Source organism: Trachurus japonicus, chromosome 19 (genome assembly GCF_045865225.1).
Source record: "Trachurus japonicus isolate A0001 chromosome 19, Traja_1.0".
Lineage (NCBI taxonomy): Eukaryota > Metazoa > Chordata > Actinopteri > Carangiformes > Carangidae > Trachurus > Trachurus japonicus.
This window is the reverse complement of record NC_140925.1, coordinates 3,390,247-3,405,602: the sequence shown is the minus strand read 5'-3', so window position 1 is coordinate 3,405,602 and position 15,356 is coordinate 3,390,247. Positions and strand designations below refer to the sequence as shown.

The 15,356-nt window shown below is 41.2% G+C and overlaps 2 protein-coding genes across 2 annotated transcripts; both read left to right on the top strand.

Moving 5' to 3' along the window:
• Positions 1-5,659: 5,659 nt before the first annotated feature.
• Positions 5,660-8,130, top strand: LOC146967140 (tyrosinase-like). Its single transcript, XM_085762181.1, has 5 exons — positions 5,660-5,674; positions 5,935-6,330; positions 6,413-6,626; positions 7,637-7,778; positions 7,869-8,130. Exons 1-5 carry the CDS (start codon positions 5,660-5,662, stop codon positions 8,074-8,076), a joined length of 975 nt encoding a protein of 324 aa, XP_085618307.1. The 3' UTR covers positions 8,077-8,130.
• Positions 8,131-11,427: 3,297 nt separating this feature from the next.
• On the top strand, positions 11,428-14,626 carry oxld1 (oxidoreductase-like domain containing 1). The gene is made up of 2 exons (XM_085761803.1): positions 11,428-11,649; positions 12,807-14,626. The coding sequence occupies exons 1-2, from the start codon at positions 11,611-11,613 to the stop codon at positions 13,248-13,250; spliced, it is 483 nt and encodes a 160-aa protein (XP_085617929.1). The 5' UTR covers positions 11,428-11,610; the 3' UTR covers positions 13,251-14,626.
• Positions 14,627-15,356: the final 730 nt, after the last annotated feature.

The following is a 15,356-nucleotide window of genomic DNA, read 5'->3' as shown; positions in this document are numbered from 1 at the left end:
GCGGTTTTGTATGAATTTACCTCGAAAACGGCTCCGTTTCGTATCGTTCCGTCATTATCTCATAGCGTGGTGGTTGTGCAGGTCACAACTTGTCTACAAAAGCGCTGTGGAGTTTTGGGATTTTGTATTTGATGAGTTTAATGAGGGAAACCAAGAAATTCCGTTAGCCTCCATAGCGTAGCTCTGAGCAGCCAGCTGCTGCGCTCCGCTGTACTAAAAATAGCTTACACCTACAATTAAAGGTAACGAACCTACTGCTATGACTATAGCAATTATGGCAATGGGCCAATTTGCCAAAATGTTGAACTATCCCTTTAACTCCGTCCACATATTGCTGCCAATTCTGACAAGCTCCCATCTGAGGTGTGTCTCAGCTGCCGTGCAGTCTGGGTAAAAAAAAACGAACAGTGTGGTCTTTGTGCGCTCGGGACAAAGCTGGTGCTGTGACTCGGGCAGGAAGACCTTGAGGAAGGACACCTGAGCACCGAAACACCTCCGAGGTTTCCTGCTCATCCTCACAGATTCTCTTCGTTATCAGGTGCAGCTCAGCAAAAACAAAGTGAGAGTGAAGTCAAAGAGTCAAACAGTAAAACCTTGGTGCCACTTTTTCCTGTTTTAGGGGAACTTGAGGGAACCTGGTTATCCAGAGTGTTGACACAGCTGCCGTTAGAAAATAGAAATACCCCCCGACTCAGGAACCACCTCGGTATCAGCACTGCAAAAACTCAAAATCTTTCCAAGAATATTTGTCTTATTTCTTGTCAAAATGTCTCAATTTTAGTCAAAACTAATCTCTTTCCACTTAAAATAAGACTCATCACCTAAAAATTAACTTGTTTTTAGACAGTTTTCACTTGTTTCAAACTAATTTTCAATTGAAATAAGTAGAAAAATCTGCCAGTGAAAGCAAGTTTTTTGTGCTTGTAATAAGAAAGAAAAACTTGCTCCACTGTCAGATTTTTCTACTTATTTAAAGTGGAAAATTTGCTTGAAAAAAGTAAAAAAGTGTATAAAAACAAGCTACTTTTTAAATGTGACGAGTCTTATTTTAAGTATAATTAGATTTATTTTGACTAGAAATTACATTTTGACTAGAAATAAGACAAATATTCTTGGTAAGATTTTGAATTTTTGCAGTAAGAGGTAAATGACGCGAGTCCAGATAATCCAAACTCTGCATAAGAGAGAGAGAATGTGTCCTTCACTTCTGATTCAAGGGAACTGATTTGACATCGATGCATTTCTGAAATAGTTGGCTTTGTTTTGGTTGCATCCCTGTAAAAAAATATACACGAAGAATGTGCAACAAGTTGTTAGAAACGCTGCCAGGCCTTTTGAGCGCTGTGGGTTTCAGCAGGATTATCATAGTGAAGTTAATCCCTCAGAAATCCTGCAGCCAGAGCAGAGCCGAGTCCCGATTGAGTCACGACAACGTTTCTTTCTCTTTTTCTTTTACATATGGATCATTTCCCTGAAGCTTTTCTACCTCTCAACTCATCTACAAACGAAGACACAAACTCTCTGTGGCTCAGCTCCAACAGAGAAACCATGGACTACAGCGATGACTCAACGTCTTGCTGTTAATGTCGAAAGTAACTTGTCCGTGAAGTAAAGAAACGCTGATTTATCAAACTCTTCTGCAGTGCACGACACCGTCAGAGAATTCCCTACCAGACCCCAGAGAGTCCTTTTGGGAACCGCTGGGTTGTGTGAAACGTTTTCAAACTCTATCAAAAATAGTTTCCTTTCCCCTTGAGCTTCTTTGCTTTGCTTTAAGTATTTATCATGTGCTTCACTTAATCTGTCTTTCACTGCCCCACACACACACACACACACAATCTGCAGCCACAGGGCCCCTTTAGGAAACGCCTGCCGGGACTGAAGGGCTCCAGGATTTCCAAGAGAAAAGGTGTTGAGAGAAACATAATCCAGCACCAAAAAGGAGGGTAGAGAGGGGAGAGGGGGGCTAAAGAAGCTGGTGGCCGTCCTTCCTGGAGAACACAGCCCCCTGCAGCCCGTTCACATACCTGACATAGCTCATGATCCGACGCCAAACACAGTGACATCATCCTGACATCAACTCTATTTAGACACACTGCGAAAACTCTAAATATTTCCAAGAATATTTGTCTTATTTCTTGTCAAAATGTCTCATTTCTAGTCAAAACTAATCTCTTTCCACTTAAAATAAGACTCATCACCTAAAAATTAACTTGTTTTTAGACAGTTTTCACTTGTTTCAAACTAATTTTCAATTGAAATAAGTAGAAAAATCTGCCAGTGAAAGCAAGTTTTTTTGTGTTTGTAAAAAGAAAGAAAAACTTGCCCCACTGTCAGATTTTTCTACTTATTTAAAGTGAAAATATGCTTGAAAGAAGTAAAAAGTGTCTAAAAACAAGCTACTTTTTGAATGTGATGAGTCTTATTTTAAGTATAAATAGATTTATTTTGACCAGAAATGACATTTTGACTAGAAATAAGACAAATATTCTTGGTAAGATTTTGAATTTTTGCAGTGCACAACGTACATGAATACATAAAATTAAGATATTTCCTTGACGTGAGCTCCTCTCTTCTCTACAGAGCGTTTTAGCCTCTTTCAGATCCTTGTCTTGGTTTTATTGCTGTGACCAAGGATGGAATGATTTGCTCTTGCTGTGAGATGTTTGTTTGTCGTTGCAAACCATTGGATGTAAATGGATGCAAACATCTCACAGCAAATCTTGCTAAAGTGCTAAACACAGACGAGCAGTATGGAGGTACCTGGATGTTTCATAGTGTGTGTTTTGTACGATTCAAAAGTGAACTCTATCTATATGAAACTCGGTTGCCAGCCGGACCCCCCCCCCCCCCTCCAGGAACTCCTAAAGTGTTTCATAACTCCAAAAGTTCTCCAAACCCTTCCTTGGCATGACAGTGATTAGAAAATTGTTGAATTATCAATTTTGGGTGAAGTATCCCTTTCAGAATAATGGCGGTAAATGACTGAAATAGCTTTTACTACTGTAATGAATACGGGAATGCCAAAATAAAGAGGTCAATCAGCCTTGTCCTTTTAACCAAGTTAATGATTTTGTACTTCACCCTGCATCTAGGACACATCTATGGACACAGAGATCTTAATCCTCCCACGCCACACACACACACACACACACACACACACGCCCTTAGCTGTGTGTTTACAGGTTGTTGTGATGAACTGCACACTCCCCCACAGCTCCCTCCTACCCACATACCTACTTATCCATCCATCCCGCCATCCGTCCATACTGCAAAAACTCAAAATCTTACCAGGAATATTTGTCTTATTTCTAATCAAAATGTCATTTCTAGTCAAAACTAATCTCTAAAATTTAGACACTTTTTACTTTTTTCAAGCATATTTTCACTTGAAATAAGTAGAAAAATCTGACAGTGGATCAAGTTTTTCTTTTTTATTATGTACAAACCAAAAAACTTGCTTTGACTGGCAGATTTTTCTACTTATTTCAAGTGAAAATTTGTTTGAAACAAGTGAAAATGATCTAAAAACAAGTTAATTTTTAGGTGACAAGTCTTATTTTAAGTGGAGAGAGATTAGTTTTGACTAGAAATGAGACATTTTGACAAGAAATAAGACAAACATTCTTGGAGAGATTTTGAGTTTTTGCAGTGCATCCATCCATCCATCCATCCATCCATCCATCCATCCATCCATCCATCCATCCATCCATCCATCCATCCATGCATCGTAGCTCCCTCCTCCAGCCACTTGTAGCTTCTTACATTTGTGTTTGTTTATTATTGTAGGGTAAAGATGTCCATGTAGCGGGATATCCAGGCTGAGAAGACGGTACAGGTGTAGCTTATACATTAATCAGTCCAAAATACTGTTTTTCCTCTCCTCTTATCCCCTTTTCTCTTTATCACAGAAACAGCACAATATCAAGCAGGTGAACAGTAAATAAACTGTTCAAGATTAACTGGAAATTGCTTCACACAACATGGACAAATATTTGCAAAAGAGTCAAAGTCCAGAAGAAGCTCCCGCAACACTGTCTCACTCTCAATTATTTTATTAAAGCAATGTTTCGTTCAGGAATATGACCTTCATCAAGCATATGGAAAACATTTCAAACATGATTCATATATATATATATATATACAGTATATTCCTGTTGGGCAGGCCTGGAATTTCGTCATTTTCATATGATATATATATATATATATATGGATATCATGGGATAAGAGCAGAGGAAAAACAGTATTTTATTCCTCTTATCCCTCTTTAACACAAACAACCAGATGAACCCATGTTGATCATTTTACAGTTTAAGATTAACTGGAAATTGCTGCACACAACATGGACAAATATTTGCAAAAGAAAGGTCAAAGTCAAAAGCGTCACTACATTTAGCATATAAGAAAGAATCTAAAGCAACGAGCTGCTGAGTTTGCTGCACACACATATTTCATAGGGTATTGAGTAGTGATCTGTCCACCATGCTGCCGTCATGTCACTGGGTGTGGTTGGTTCTGTTCTTCTATCTGAGCAGCTTCAGCCAAGTGGAGGCTCAGTTTCCTATCGACTGTACCACAGATGAGGCTATTAAGACCAAGACCTGTTGTCCTCTGTGGAACGCTTCCCCCTGTGGAGAGAGCTCAGGTCGAGGGAATTGCACAATAAATGTCGTAGATGCCCTTAAACCAATTGACTACAGGGTTGACTGGCCCCACGCCTTTTATGATAGTGCGTGTGCATGCTCTGGTAACTACGATGGATTTGACTGCGGTGTGTGCCTCCCGGGGTGGAAGGGAGACACCTGCAACGAGACGCATCACGTGGTGAGGAAGGAGATCACGGACATGACTGAAACTGAGAGGGAAACATTCCTCTCCAACCTGGACTAGTGGAGGCTGGTCCATAGAGGCAGAGGAGGTTGGTCCTCCTCTATTTTTGAGAGGCCAGAGGAAGCTCAACATATTTTTAAGAAAGAGTAACTGGTTGAAATAAACCTTTACCAAATCATTTATAATATATTTTTTAATCTCTTTTATGGAAGAAAATCCACTAAATCCACTTAAAATAGCTCAACAGCGCCGCCTGCAGGCGGAGGAGACAGCAGTCTGTGTGAGGAGCAGGGAGCAGGAAGGTGGGGGCTTAGAGGAGGACGGAGGGCTTCTGTCCTCCTCTAGACACCTCGGGGCGGGATCTCCTTCCATTCACTCACATTTAGGATTTTTTCATGCTGATCTGTGATTGGCTAAGACACGTAAAATGACGTGCTAAGGGAGGATGTCCTCCCTTACCAATCAGCAACCAGAACACAAGATTGACATCAGGTTGGTCCAATGACAGTTCTCCAACCCCCCTTGGTTACTGTTGCTATGTGCGCCAAACTTTCACTCCCAGCCGTGCTGCTCATGCTGCTCCTAGCACGAGAAATACGGAGTTTTCAGCGATATTGGTATCAATTTTAAAGGAAATATCAGTAGATTTCTGGATAAACTGTTGGGAGATATCAGAGAGAAGCAGTCAGGAGGTACCAGTAAGGAGAAGTGACAGCGTATGGCAGTTAACAGTACTGACGGTAAACTCACCCACCCATAAAAGACTTGCTAACCAACCTGCTAAGGGCCTTTAGGGCTCTTGGTGAAACGGTTAGCATCATCGCCTACGATGCAGGGGATCTGGGTTCGAGGTCAGTTTAGGGCAAGTCACAGAATAACTTTTTTTTTTTTACATCCCACATCCATGATAAATACTCTGTAGGCCTGTGTTAATCTGAAAACAGTAGGATTGAATAAAATGATGTTGTTTTTAAGAAATCTTGTAAGACATTGTTTAATTTTCATTGAATAGGCCTATAAGAAAGTAGGGATAAGTAGTCAACTGGTATAAAATAACATGACACCGTGGACTGGTGTTCCTTCTGTCCTCCCCAATTTTTTCAGTCACCAGCCGCCACTGACCTGGACCATGCAAAACACAACATCAGCAACCGTTACAAGGTCCTCACCAGCAACGACACCACTGAAAAAGGCAACTTTAAGTTTCACAGCGCCACCGTCTACGACCTGTACGTGTGGTTGCACTACTATGCAGCTAAGAAGTACACAGACACTGACGACGATTCTGCTCACCGAGGCCCCGCCTTTCCCTTCTGGCACCGAGTCTTCATGCTCTTCATTGAGAGGGAGGTCAGGCTGCTCACAGGGAACCAAGATTTCTACATCCCCTACTGGGACTGGACCAGACACCGAGACTGCAACATCTGCACCAACGAGTACTTTGGGGCAGTTGACCAGGACGGTCATATAGAGAAGGCTTCCCGTTTCTCAAAGTGGAGGGTGAGATGTCAGAACCAGACTTTTCCATCTGCGTCTTCTTTCTTCTTTCTCCTGCTCCAACTCCTCTTTCTTTTCTCCATAGACCGCATGTATTGATGTTGGGACGAAGCTCATTCAGATCTGCAGCCACCCTGATGACCCTTCACCTGCACCAATCAGCCGCAAACCTGGGATGGATCCAACTGCCAGCACGCTGCCGACCATCGGTGATGTTAATGATATGCTGGGAGCAGACAATTATGACACATCTCCATATAACGCAAGTTCTAGGAACAGCTTCAGGAGCAAACTAGAAGGTAAGTTATCTAATAAAATCTTGATATTTAAAGAACTGGTGACTTTTGGTTCAAATGTCTGTTAAATGAGAATTCACAAATATTAAGCAATAAAAGGATTAAACCAGCACTAAGTAACTTTTCAACCTTCATAAAATATTTTCATAACTTTTGTGATGGTACATCGACTTACAACAAGTTGAAGGACACCTCTGTCATGGCCTGAGGGGGTCTGTATCTCTTTCTCTGGCACTAAGCAGCTTTGAGGAGCATGGTAGGAACCCGGCTCTCACTTTACTTTCACTTTCACTTTTGCGAGTCACAACAAGGAGGAAACAGGCAAAACGGCACTTTAGCAATGGATTATGTTTGTGTTTTCACTTTGAAATGATCCACTGGAAACAGAAACTTAGTTTTGATGTCTTCTGTTAATTTCAATGCAGGATATTTACAGGGCTTCACTTCACTTTGGTCCACAGGCGCCGCCAAACTCAACCAAAACTGAAAGTTCTTTAGTACTGCTTTAAAGGTGTACAGAAATGGCCGTTTGTCCTGTTTGTCGCGCCGAGTTGTCACGAGCTGCAACACGAGTTTACCCGAGTGAGGAAAACGAATTTGATTGGTCGTTATCGAGCGGGCGGGATATTCAAAGCTTGGGGCGAGACCGAGGTCCGTGTGTGTGTGTGTGTCTCAGACGTTTGAATGACGGATGACGGATCCAATATCAGTGGCTGGTGAATCGTGTGCAGGCTGACGTATAATCCGTGCGCCTGCGTTATCCAATGCGAAAAAAAAAATACACACTTTCATCCCGGATTTACTCAAAAATAGAATTTTGCACAAAGTTTGGCCTACATCGTCTGAAAGATGAGTTATAACATTAATTTTATGATCCAGAGTGGGCTTAAATTCAGTTTTCTTTTCTGTACACCTTTAAATGTAAAATAAGCTGAAAGGAGACTGTCATAACAGGTTTATACTAAACCTCTACTAAAGGTATCTGCTTAACATGTGTCATATCTTCCTGTTAGGTTTTGACATTCCTCAAGATTCCCGACACCTGCAGTCGTCCATGCACAACCTGGTCCACGACTACCTGAACGGAACAATGTCTCACCTCCCCACTGCAGCCAACGACCCCATGTTCATGGTCCACCACAGCTTTGTGGACAAGTACGTCATGTAAATAAAAATGTAAAAAATATCTGTCTGTTTCAAGTCAGAATTCAATAATGAACTCTGTGCTCTATAAATGTGTATCAGGCTTCTGGAGGACTGGCTGAAGCTCCACAGAAATGCAAGCTACCCTGACAGTGGAGAGATCTATCCAGCCCAGAGGAGGGACGCCTTCATGGCCCCCTTCTTCCCTCTGCGCACCAACGGCTGGTACTGGAACCAAGACATCAACAGCCTGGGCTACAACTACCAGGAGCACAGCATCCCTAACCCTGCTATCAAGAAGACAAACTAAGTGAAGAGCTGACTGTAAAACTAATGTAAGAACAATTAAAAGCTCATTGTGGTTTTACTTTCTTTGAAGACACTTCACTTGTTGTTAAAGGGATAGTTCACCCAAAAATGAAATTTCACTCATTATTTACTCACCCTCATGTGGACTAAGGGCTGGGAGAAGTTTCAGAGTCCTCCGTGGCTTCTCTGAGTTACAGGGGGTCTCGGCGTAGCAGTGCATGTCCATATAACGGTTGCAAATGGATACCAACTGTCTTCGTCACAAAAAAACACACCAAAAAACATCCAAATACCTCCATGCTGCTGATATGTAATGTCCGTCTTGTATTGAAGTCCTGAAATGCGAAATTGTCCCGAAAAAAATTAAATAAGTCTATATTTAAAGCTTGTTTTGTAGTGGAAGCTCCTCTTCCTGGTTCATCAAATTTAGACCAACCAGGGTCCGTCCTCTTCCCAGTTCGTCCAAATTTGACGAACCAGGAAGAGGAGCTTCGAGAGGTATTTGGATGTTTTTTGGTGTGTTTTTTTTGTGACGAAGACAGATGGTATCCATTTGCAACCGTTATATGGACATGCACTGCTACGCCGAGACCCCCTGTAACTCAGAGAAGCCACGGATATCTCTGAAACTTCTCCCAGCCCTTAGTCCACATGAGGGTGAGTAAATAATGAGTGAAATTTCATTTTTGGGTGAACTATTCTTTTAAGCTGCATCATAAAGGATGAGTAAATCTGCAAGAGATAGTCAGAAGACTTTCTTGCATATTGACACCTTAAAATGCTGAACCAGCACTTACTACCTATGTCTCTACTTGATTTTCTTGCACTTTGCAACAATTGATGTAGTATACCAAAGATCCTCTCTGGAGAAGGTGCATAATTACAGGCAGCTCTAAAGATATGAAACCGTTTCTACTTCCTGTCTCCAAAGTGGACGTGGTCACTTGTTCAGGTCAAAACATAACAACATGTAATTTCCCAAAAACTTAAAAAGTAATCATAAATGTTTTTCTTGTTTTTGTTACATAGGTGTGCTCAACATAATGACAGATAAGCAGCGACGAGCAGCTTTTCTTTACATGTAGCCGCTGAAGAGCAGCTATCATTCGATTCAGCTGTCCGTTAATTTTGAGAGACTGTAATGTTGACTTTTCACTAAACAGTGAACAAAAAATAGTGATGCTCTGATTGGTTTGAGGTCAATCCAGTGACTGGGAGGACAGCACTGACGAGTCATCATCTTCATCATCTTCATCAATCCAATATTCATCTTTTCCTTTGTTTTGATCATGAATATCGAACTGGACCTGTTGGTGTCAGTGATCATTGGAGGAAAAGTGTCTCTTGGGCCTGAAGTAGTGATTGTTTTAGTTCTTGTCTCTTTACAGTAAAGTAAATAACACTGATTGTTTTTTTTGTTAAGGTTCAGATGACGTGCACTGTACTATCCATGTTCATGTAAAAACATAATAAAGGAGCTTTGCACCCGATTTAAATGAATCGTGTCCATGTTCTGTCACTGTATGAAATGGATTAGGTTGAGAGGTGAACTGCTGACAACAAAACCCCCTCTAACCTATTATTATTATAATATTGAAAGTAAAAAACATTATCATAAGACAAATACTGAATCATGAGGCCGTTAAAGCTCATGTTTGTGTTGCCTCTGCTGTCTGTTGACTCAGCCTCCCTCTATTCACCTCAGAGATGAGTCCATATCCCTCTGATCGCTCTGAAGAATATCTCGCTGCCTTTTAAAGTGCGGTCGGTTTCATGTGTTTGAATAAAAAGGTTTGAGTTTCTATGAAGCTTTGGCAGTCAGAGCCTCTCTCTCCTCGGGATAGAGTCACATTGTGCGCGAATGGGGGGGGGGGGGCCTCTGGTGAGATAACATGCCCCACCACACACCTGGTATCTCATGCTGAGCCCGGCAGCTGCTGTGTTTCCACACCGCGTTGCCATGGACGTGGCTTACAAACACTGAGGTCTGTGGGGACTCACGCTCTCCTCCATATACTAAACACACACACTGTAACACACACACACACACACACACACACACACACAGATCTCCGCATGGATCAGTGAGTGGGTCACATAGTTAAGAGGTGGCAGAACCAGTCACACAGAGAGAGAGAGAGAGAGAGAGACAACCTGCATCACAGAGGGTTTACATTCACCCACTACAGAGCTGCTCCACTCTCTAAACCTGCTTCACTGTGGTTTTAATGCTCTGAGACATAATTCATCTGAATCTGGGGCAGTGTAAAACATAATAATAGTTTCTGCTTACACTGTGAAACCTGAATATGAGGTCCGGCTTCAGCGCAGGTGTATGGGAAACATCTCGGCTTCCTCTCAGTGGGACCGAGTGTTTTTGTTTTCTCAAGTCACTTGAGCTGTGATTTCTCAACAGATCCACGTCCCGGACTTTCTGTTCTCAGTTTCATGTAAAAAATGTAGGCTACTTCTTTCAAATAACTATCATAATATTTGAAAGCACAAATTGTCAGGTGTGGCTCGGTGTGACAATATAATTACGGTCGTTTGGAGTCTGTGAGAGAAATGTTTTGTCTGTGGCTGACTGTCGGCTTTTTGTTTTTACAGGAAAGTCATTTACTGAAATGTGATAGTTCAAGGTTGTTTTCTGACTGGCAGCACAGGAAAATGATCGTCAGCTGAAATATAACGTTTTTATATGAGCAGAGGCCAAAAGTGTTTAGATATCCATTCTTTCTTTAGTTATGTAATCAGACATGGTTACATTTTTAAAGCCACAGCAACAAATAGGACCAGCATCTCATTTATAAGCACACATCTCATACCAATACCATAGTAATATCATTGCTCCGCTCATCACCTGATGACATCACCGTGATAAGGATAGGACAGGTAATATCTCAGCTGTAATAGGTAGATTCAGTGTAATGAGCTGGACCTGATAGTTGTTCATGGCAATAGGTCAGAATAAACATGAAGATAAGATGTGATAACTTCTGACTCCAAACAGAATAAATGCAGTATATTATTCATTCAAATGATGTTTTACACTGCTGTATATCTGAATTAGTCATAAAAACACACCTGTTTATGTTGCCGTTATCATTTAATGTGTATATAGCTTGGTTATAAAGCCTGATATAATATATTACAGTCTCTTTCCATTGGAGTTCTACATAAGAAATATACATTAAAATACTGACACCTGCTGGACAGAGGTTGTAAATGCAGCCGGTTATTTTTTTAAGACCCGCCCCCACAAGCTGTTCTGCGCTTTCTATTGGTTCAAATTTTAAGAAGGCGCTATTTGATTGGTCGTTCAGTTTTCTGTCAGCCAATCATGTCTTTTGTTTACAACGACACACAGAAGGTCGTAGTTCAGGACAAAAATGAGTTGACGCAACCTGTTAGCAAGACGGAGAAAGCGGTGGATAAAAAAAGAAAACTGAAGAGAGAAGAAGCGATTGAGGAAAAAAAAACTTTATAAATGAACCGGACAGAGAGTTAACGAGCAGCCGGCTGTTCTTCTCCGACGATGCTGAACGCGGTGAGGTCGTCGGTGTCGGCACAGAAGGTGAGATAACGGTGCCGAAGCTAAGCTAGGCTAAGCTAAGCTAACAACAGCCGTTACCCCCCGGGGCCGTTGACTTTGTTTTAACCTTTTACTTCATTAACCTCCTCTGGGTTAAATTTAGAGATAACACTCCGTGTGGTTTCCAGACAGAGACCGTGTTGTGTTTCTCTGACGTTTAAGAAACGTTGCTAGCTTGTAGCTTCAGCTAAATTAGCTAAATCAAAATGAGAATCGGATTTATTAAGCTACTTAAAGTTTGGGCTCCACTCGTCCAAATGTCTGTTAATGTGAACAGTTCATCAAGTGGAAGATTAAATGATCTCCAAAAAGTATAACGTTACAGATGACACATTCCTTTTATATTTTAAACAATAACTTATATATTTCATCTTTTACATGTTCAAAGTGACAGAAAAGGAAAAGGTCTACCCCCCCCTGCATAGTTAGTAGCTAGTAGCCCCCCCTTTGGAAACTATCACGGTGTGTAAATAGTAAATATCTTGCCTGATACCTTGGTCAAAGTTCTCTGAGAGCTCAAGTCTCCTGGGTTTCTCATTCTTTTGCAGACTGCTGCTTATGATAAATGATAAATAAAGTAAAGTGGCCAGATTGTACTGTACAGTCACAGGTAGTGCAAATAGACATTGAGATAGTGGCATGAAAATAAATAATAAATGGTGGCTACTACTAGATAGTTATGTTATGAATGATATGTACATTATGGTTTAGTGATAGAAGTCTGTGTAGAAGTGGATGTCTTGGAGCAATGACACTGAATGACATGTTGAAGTGTTTATCAGAGTGACAGCCTGTGGGAATACTGTTTGAAAATACATCCTGTGAAGTGAAGAACCAGAACTATTTCTCCAGGGGAACCAGAACTCTGATCATATGAAGAGACAGGAGACCTGAGGCCGGTTCTTCAAGGTGTTTAGCATCACCTACCTGCCTGGTACCTGAGAAACAGTGAGCAGGTGAACTGAGGAGAACTGGTGCAAATCTAATTTAGGCTTTTTCTTCGAACTGCACATGAATAAAAAGCCGTGGTGGTTTCTCATTTGAAATACAAACAGAGGAAATAACTAATAACAGATGAGCCAGATGTTTTCAGAGTTCGATTGATGATTGATTCTGTATTATATCCTGTTGTTTTCCAGATGTGCGTCATCTCCCTGCTGCACATGAGACACGGCTGTCCTCAGCAGACATGGAGGAGCGGTCTGCAGGCTGGGACCGCTCACTGCCTCTCTACTGGACCACACTCACCTCCTCCTCCTCCTCCTCCTCCTCCTCTGTCTCCTCCTCCTCCTCCTCTCTCCCTCACTGACTCTGACTCCTCTGAGTGCGCTGACCCAGGACCAGCACCAGAACCCACCCACAGCTCCCCCGCCTGGACGCCAGACCAGGGTCCCCCTCCGGCCCCGGCCTACTGCTGCATGAGCGGCTGCCACAACTGCGTGTGGATCGAACACGCGGAGCAGCTGCTGGAGTATTACCACGACGGAGGAGACCGGGCGATGGCCGCCCTGGAGGAGAACGTCCTGGACGAGAACCTCAAAACCTACTTGAAGATGGAGATCAGACTGTTGAAAAAGACCTGACTCGTGTTTGTTTTGTTTTTTTAACTGCCAGTGGCCTCGAGTGTCAGCACTTTAAAGTTTATAACGCTCCACATCTTCAGCTCCGGCTCCTCTGGGTCGAACACTTCACTCTTCGTCTCCACTGAACATTTCAGTTGAAATTTCTCTTATGCTGGAAGCTCTGAACATGACTTCAACGTCTCCCCATGATTAACTAACTTCAGCATCGTCACTGTCTGAACGGTGTTGGAGCTTTTATCTAATGAAGATGGCACATGACGACGTGTGTGTGTGAAGCTTCAATGTGATTTAATTAATTAGTGTGACAGAAGAGGAGAGTTAATTAAGGAACGTGGCGATTAGCGCAGTGACACTGAGCCGGACCTATGTCAATAAGGTGTTATTTATACAGCTCTGGAAAAAATGAAGAGACCACTCCCAAAATGATCAGTTTCTCTGGTTTTACTATTGTGTTTGAGTAAAATTAAATTAAAAAAATTTAGTTTTATTCGATCAACTACCGACAATATTTCTCCCAAAATTGAAATAAAAATATTGTCATTTAGAGCTTTTATTGGCTGAAAATGACTAAACTAGTCTAAATAACAAAAAATATCAAGTCTTTTCAGACCTTGAATAATAATAATAATGCAAAGAAAACATGTTCATATTTATTCCTAAACAACACAGCAAGGATATGTTAACTCAGGAAGAGTTTATAAATCAGTTTTTGTGGGATAATATCAATGTTTAATCCCAGCAGTGGTTTTTATTTATAATCTTCCTATAAAACCAGATGTGGTTCAGGTGATGAGCTCATCAGTGTCTCATTAAGGAGAATGAGTTAAAAAAGAAAAGAGAAGAATGACTGTCATACATGTAGAGATGCTTTTATAAGAAACATTTGTGAAAGTGGTCTCTTATTTTTTTCCAGAGCTGCATGTATTATAGTATATATAACTTTGGTCAACAGAAGTATTTCATAATTTAAATACAGGAGATTTAACCCCTTAACGTCCTCAGATTTTTGTGATTTCCCAGAGAGGAGGTGGAGCAGGTCGTCCACTGCTGATCGCGGGCTCACAGGTTCGATCCCCGGCTCCTCCAGTCCAGTCACTGCTCTGCTGGACCTCAGGTGTGTGTGTGTGTGTGTGTGTGTGTGTGTGTGTGTGTGTGTGTGACAGGAAGCAGTGTGTGAATGTGGCTGCTGGAGCTGCTGTGAGTTGTGTGAAGCATCAGTCGTTTCTGCTCCCGTTTCATTTCATTTGAAGCTTTGAAACTTTTCTCTGCACAAACAGAAACAAAGCTCCAAATGTAAATAACACAAGAGCGACTCAGCACTTATTAAGACTGATGAAGAAAATGCCAAAATATCAATTTCATGTCAAAATGTCCCCTAACACACTGAACCTGTTCCGTTGTTCTCTCTTCACGTGGCTCATATCTTTAGTCCAGTTTCACTGTGTCGCTGTAAGAAAATGAAATGTCAGATCATAACATAAATAATCATTATAATTCACTGTTGTTTTAGTCATGAAGCACCTTTATGTGATTGATCGGTTTGAACTGAAGTGTTTAAAAATATATTTTTATGTGTTTACAGATGAAGTCCTGCTTTATTATTATATTTAAAGTCTATTTAAATTATGTATTTTAAGTTTATTTCCAGAGGTTTTTTGTGAAATAAATTTTATTTCTAAGAGCTGCTCTGAGATCTGTTTTGTCTTTATCATCATCACCTGAGCACAGAGACAGAGAGGACTGAAGAGAGTCCACCAGGGGGCGCTACATGCTCATAGTAAAACTGGACATCCACTCATTAGGATAAAATATTCTGATTTATCCTCTTAAACCCGTTCATTTCATTGGATTCATCCAACAAGAGCAGCTTGTTCAGACCGGAGATACTGTTATTATAAAACCAGAGTGTTCACGTGTACAGACAAAATGTGTGTAAACATTTATAACCGTACTCTTTAATATAAATCCTGTCTTTTTTTAAGGGGAGACACTACAGGTGAATAGGGGGAAAAAATTATCTAACATATATCACCATGAAACTTCCCAAGTTTCTCACTCACATTAAGACAAATATATTTTGTATTACAAATTTTGTCAAATTTTATG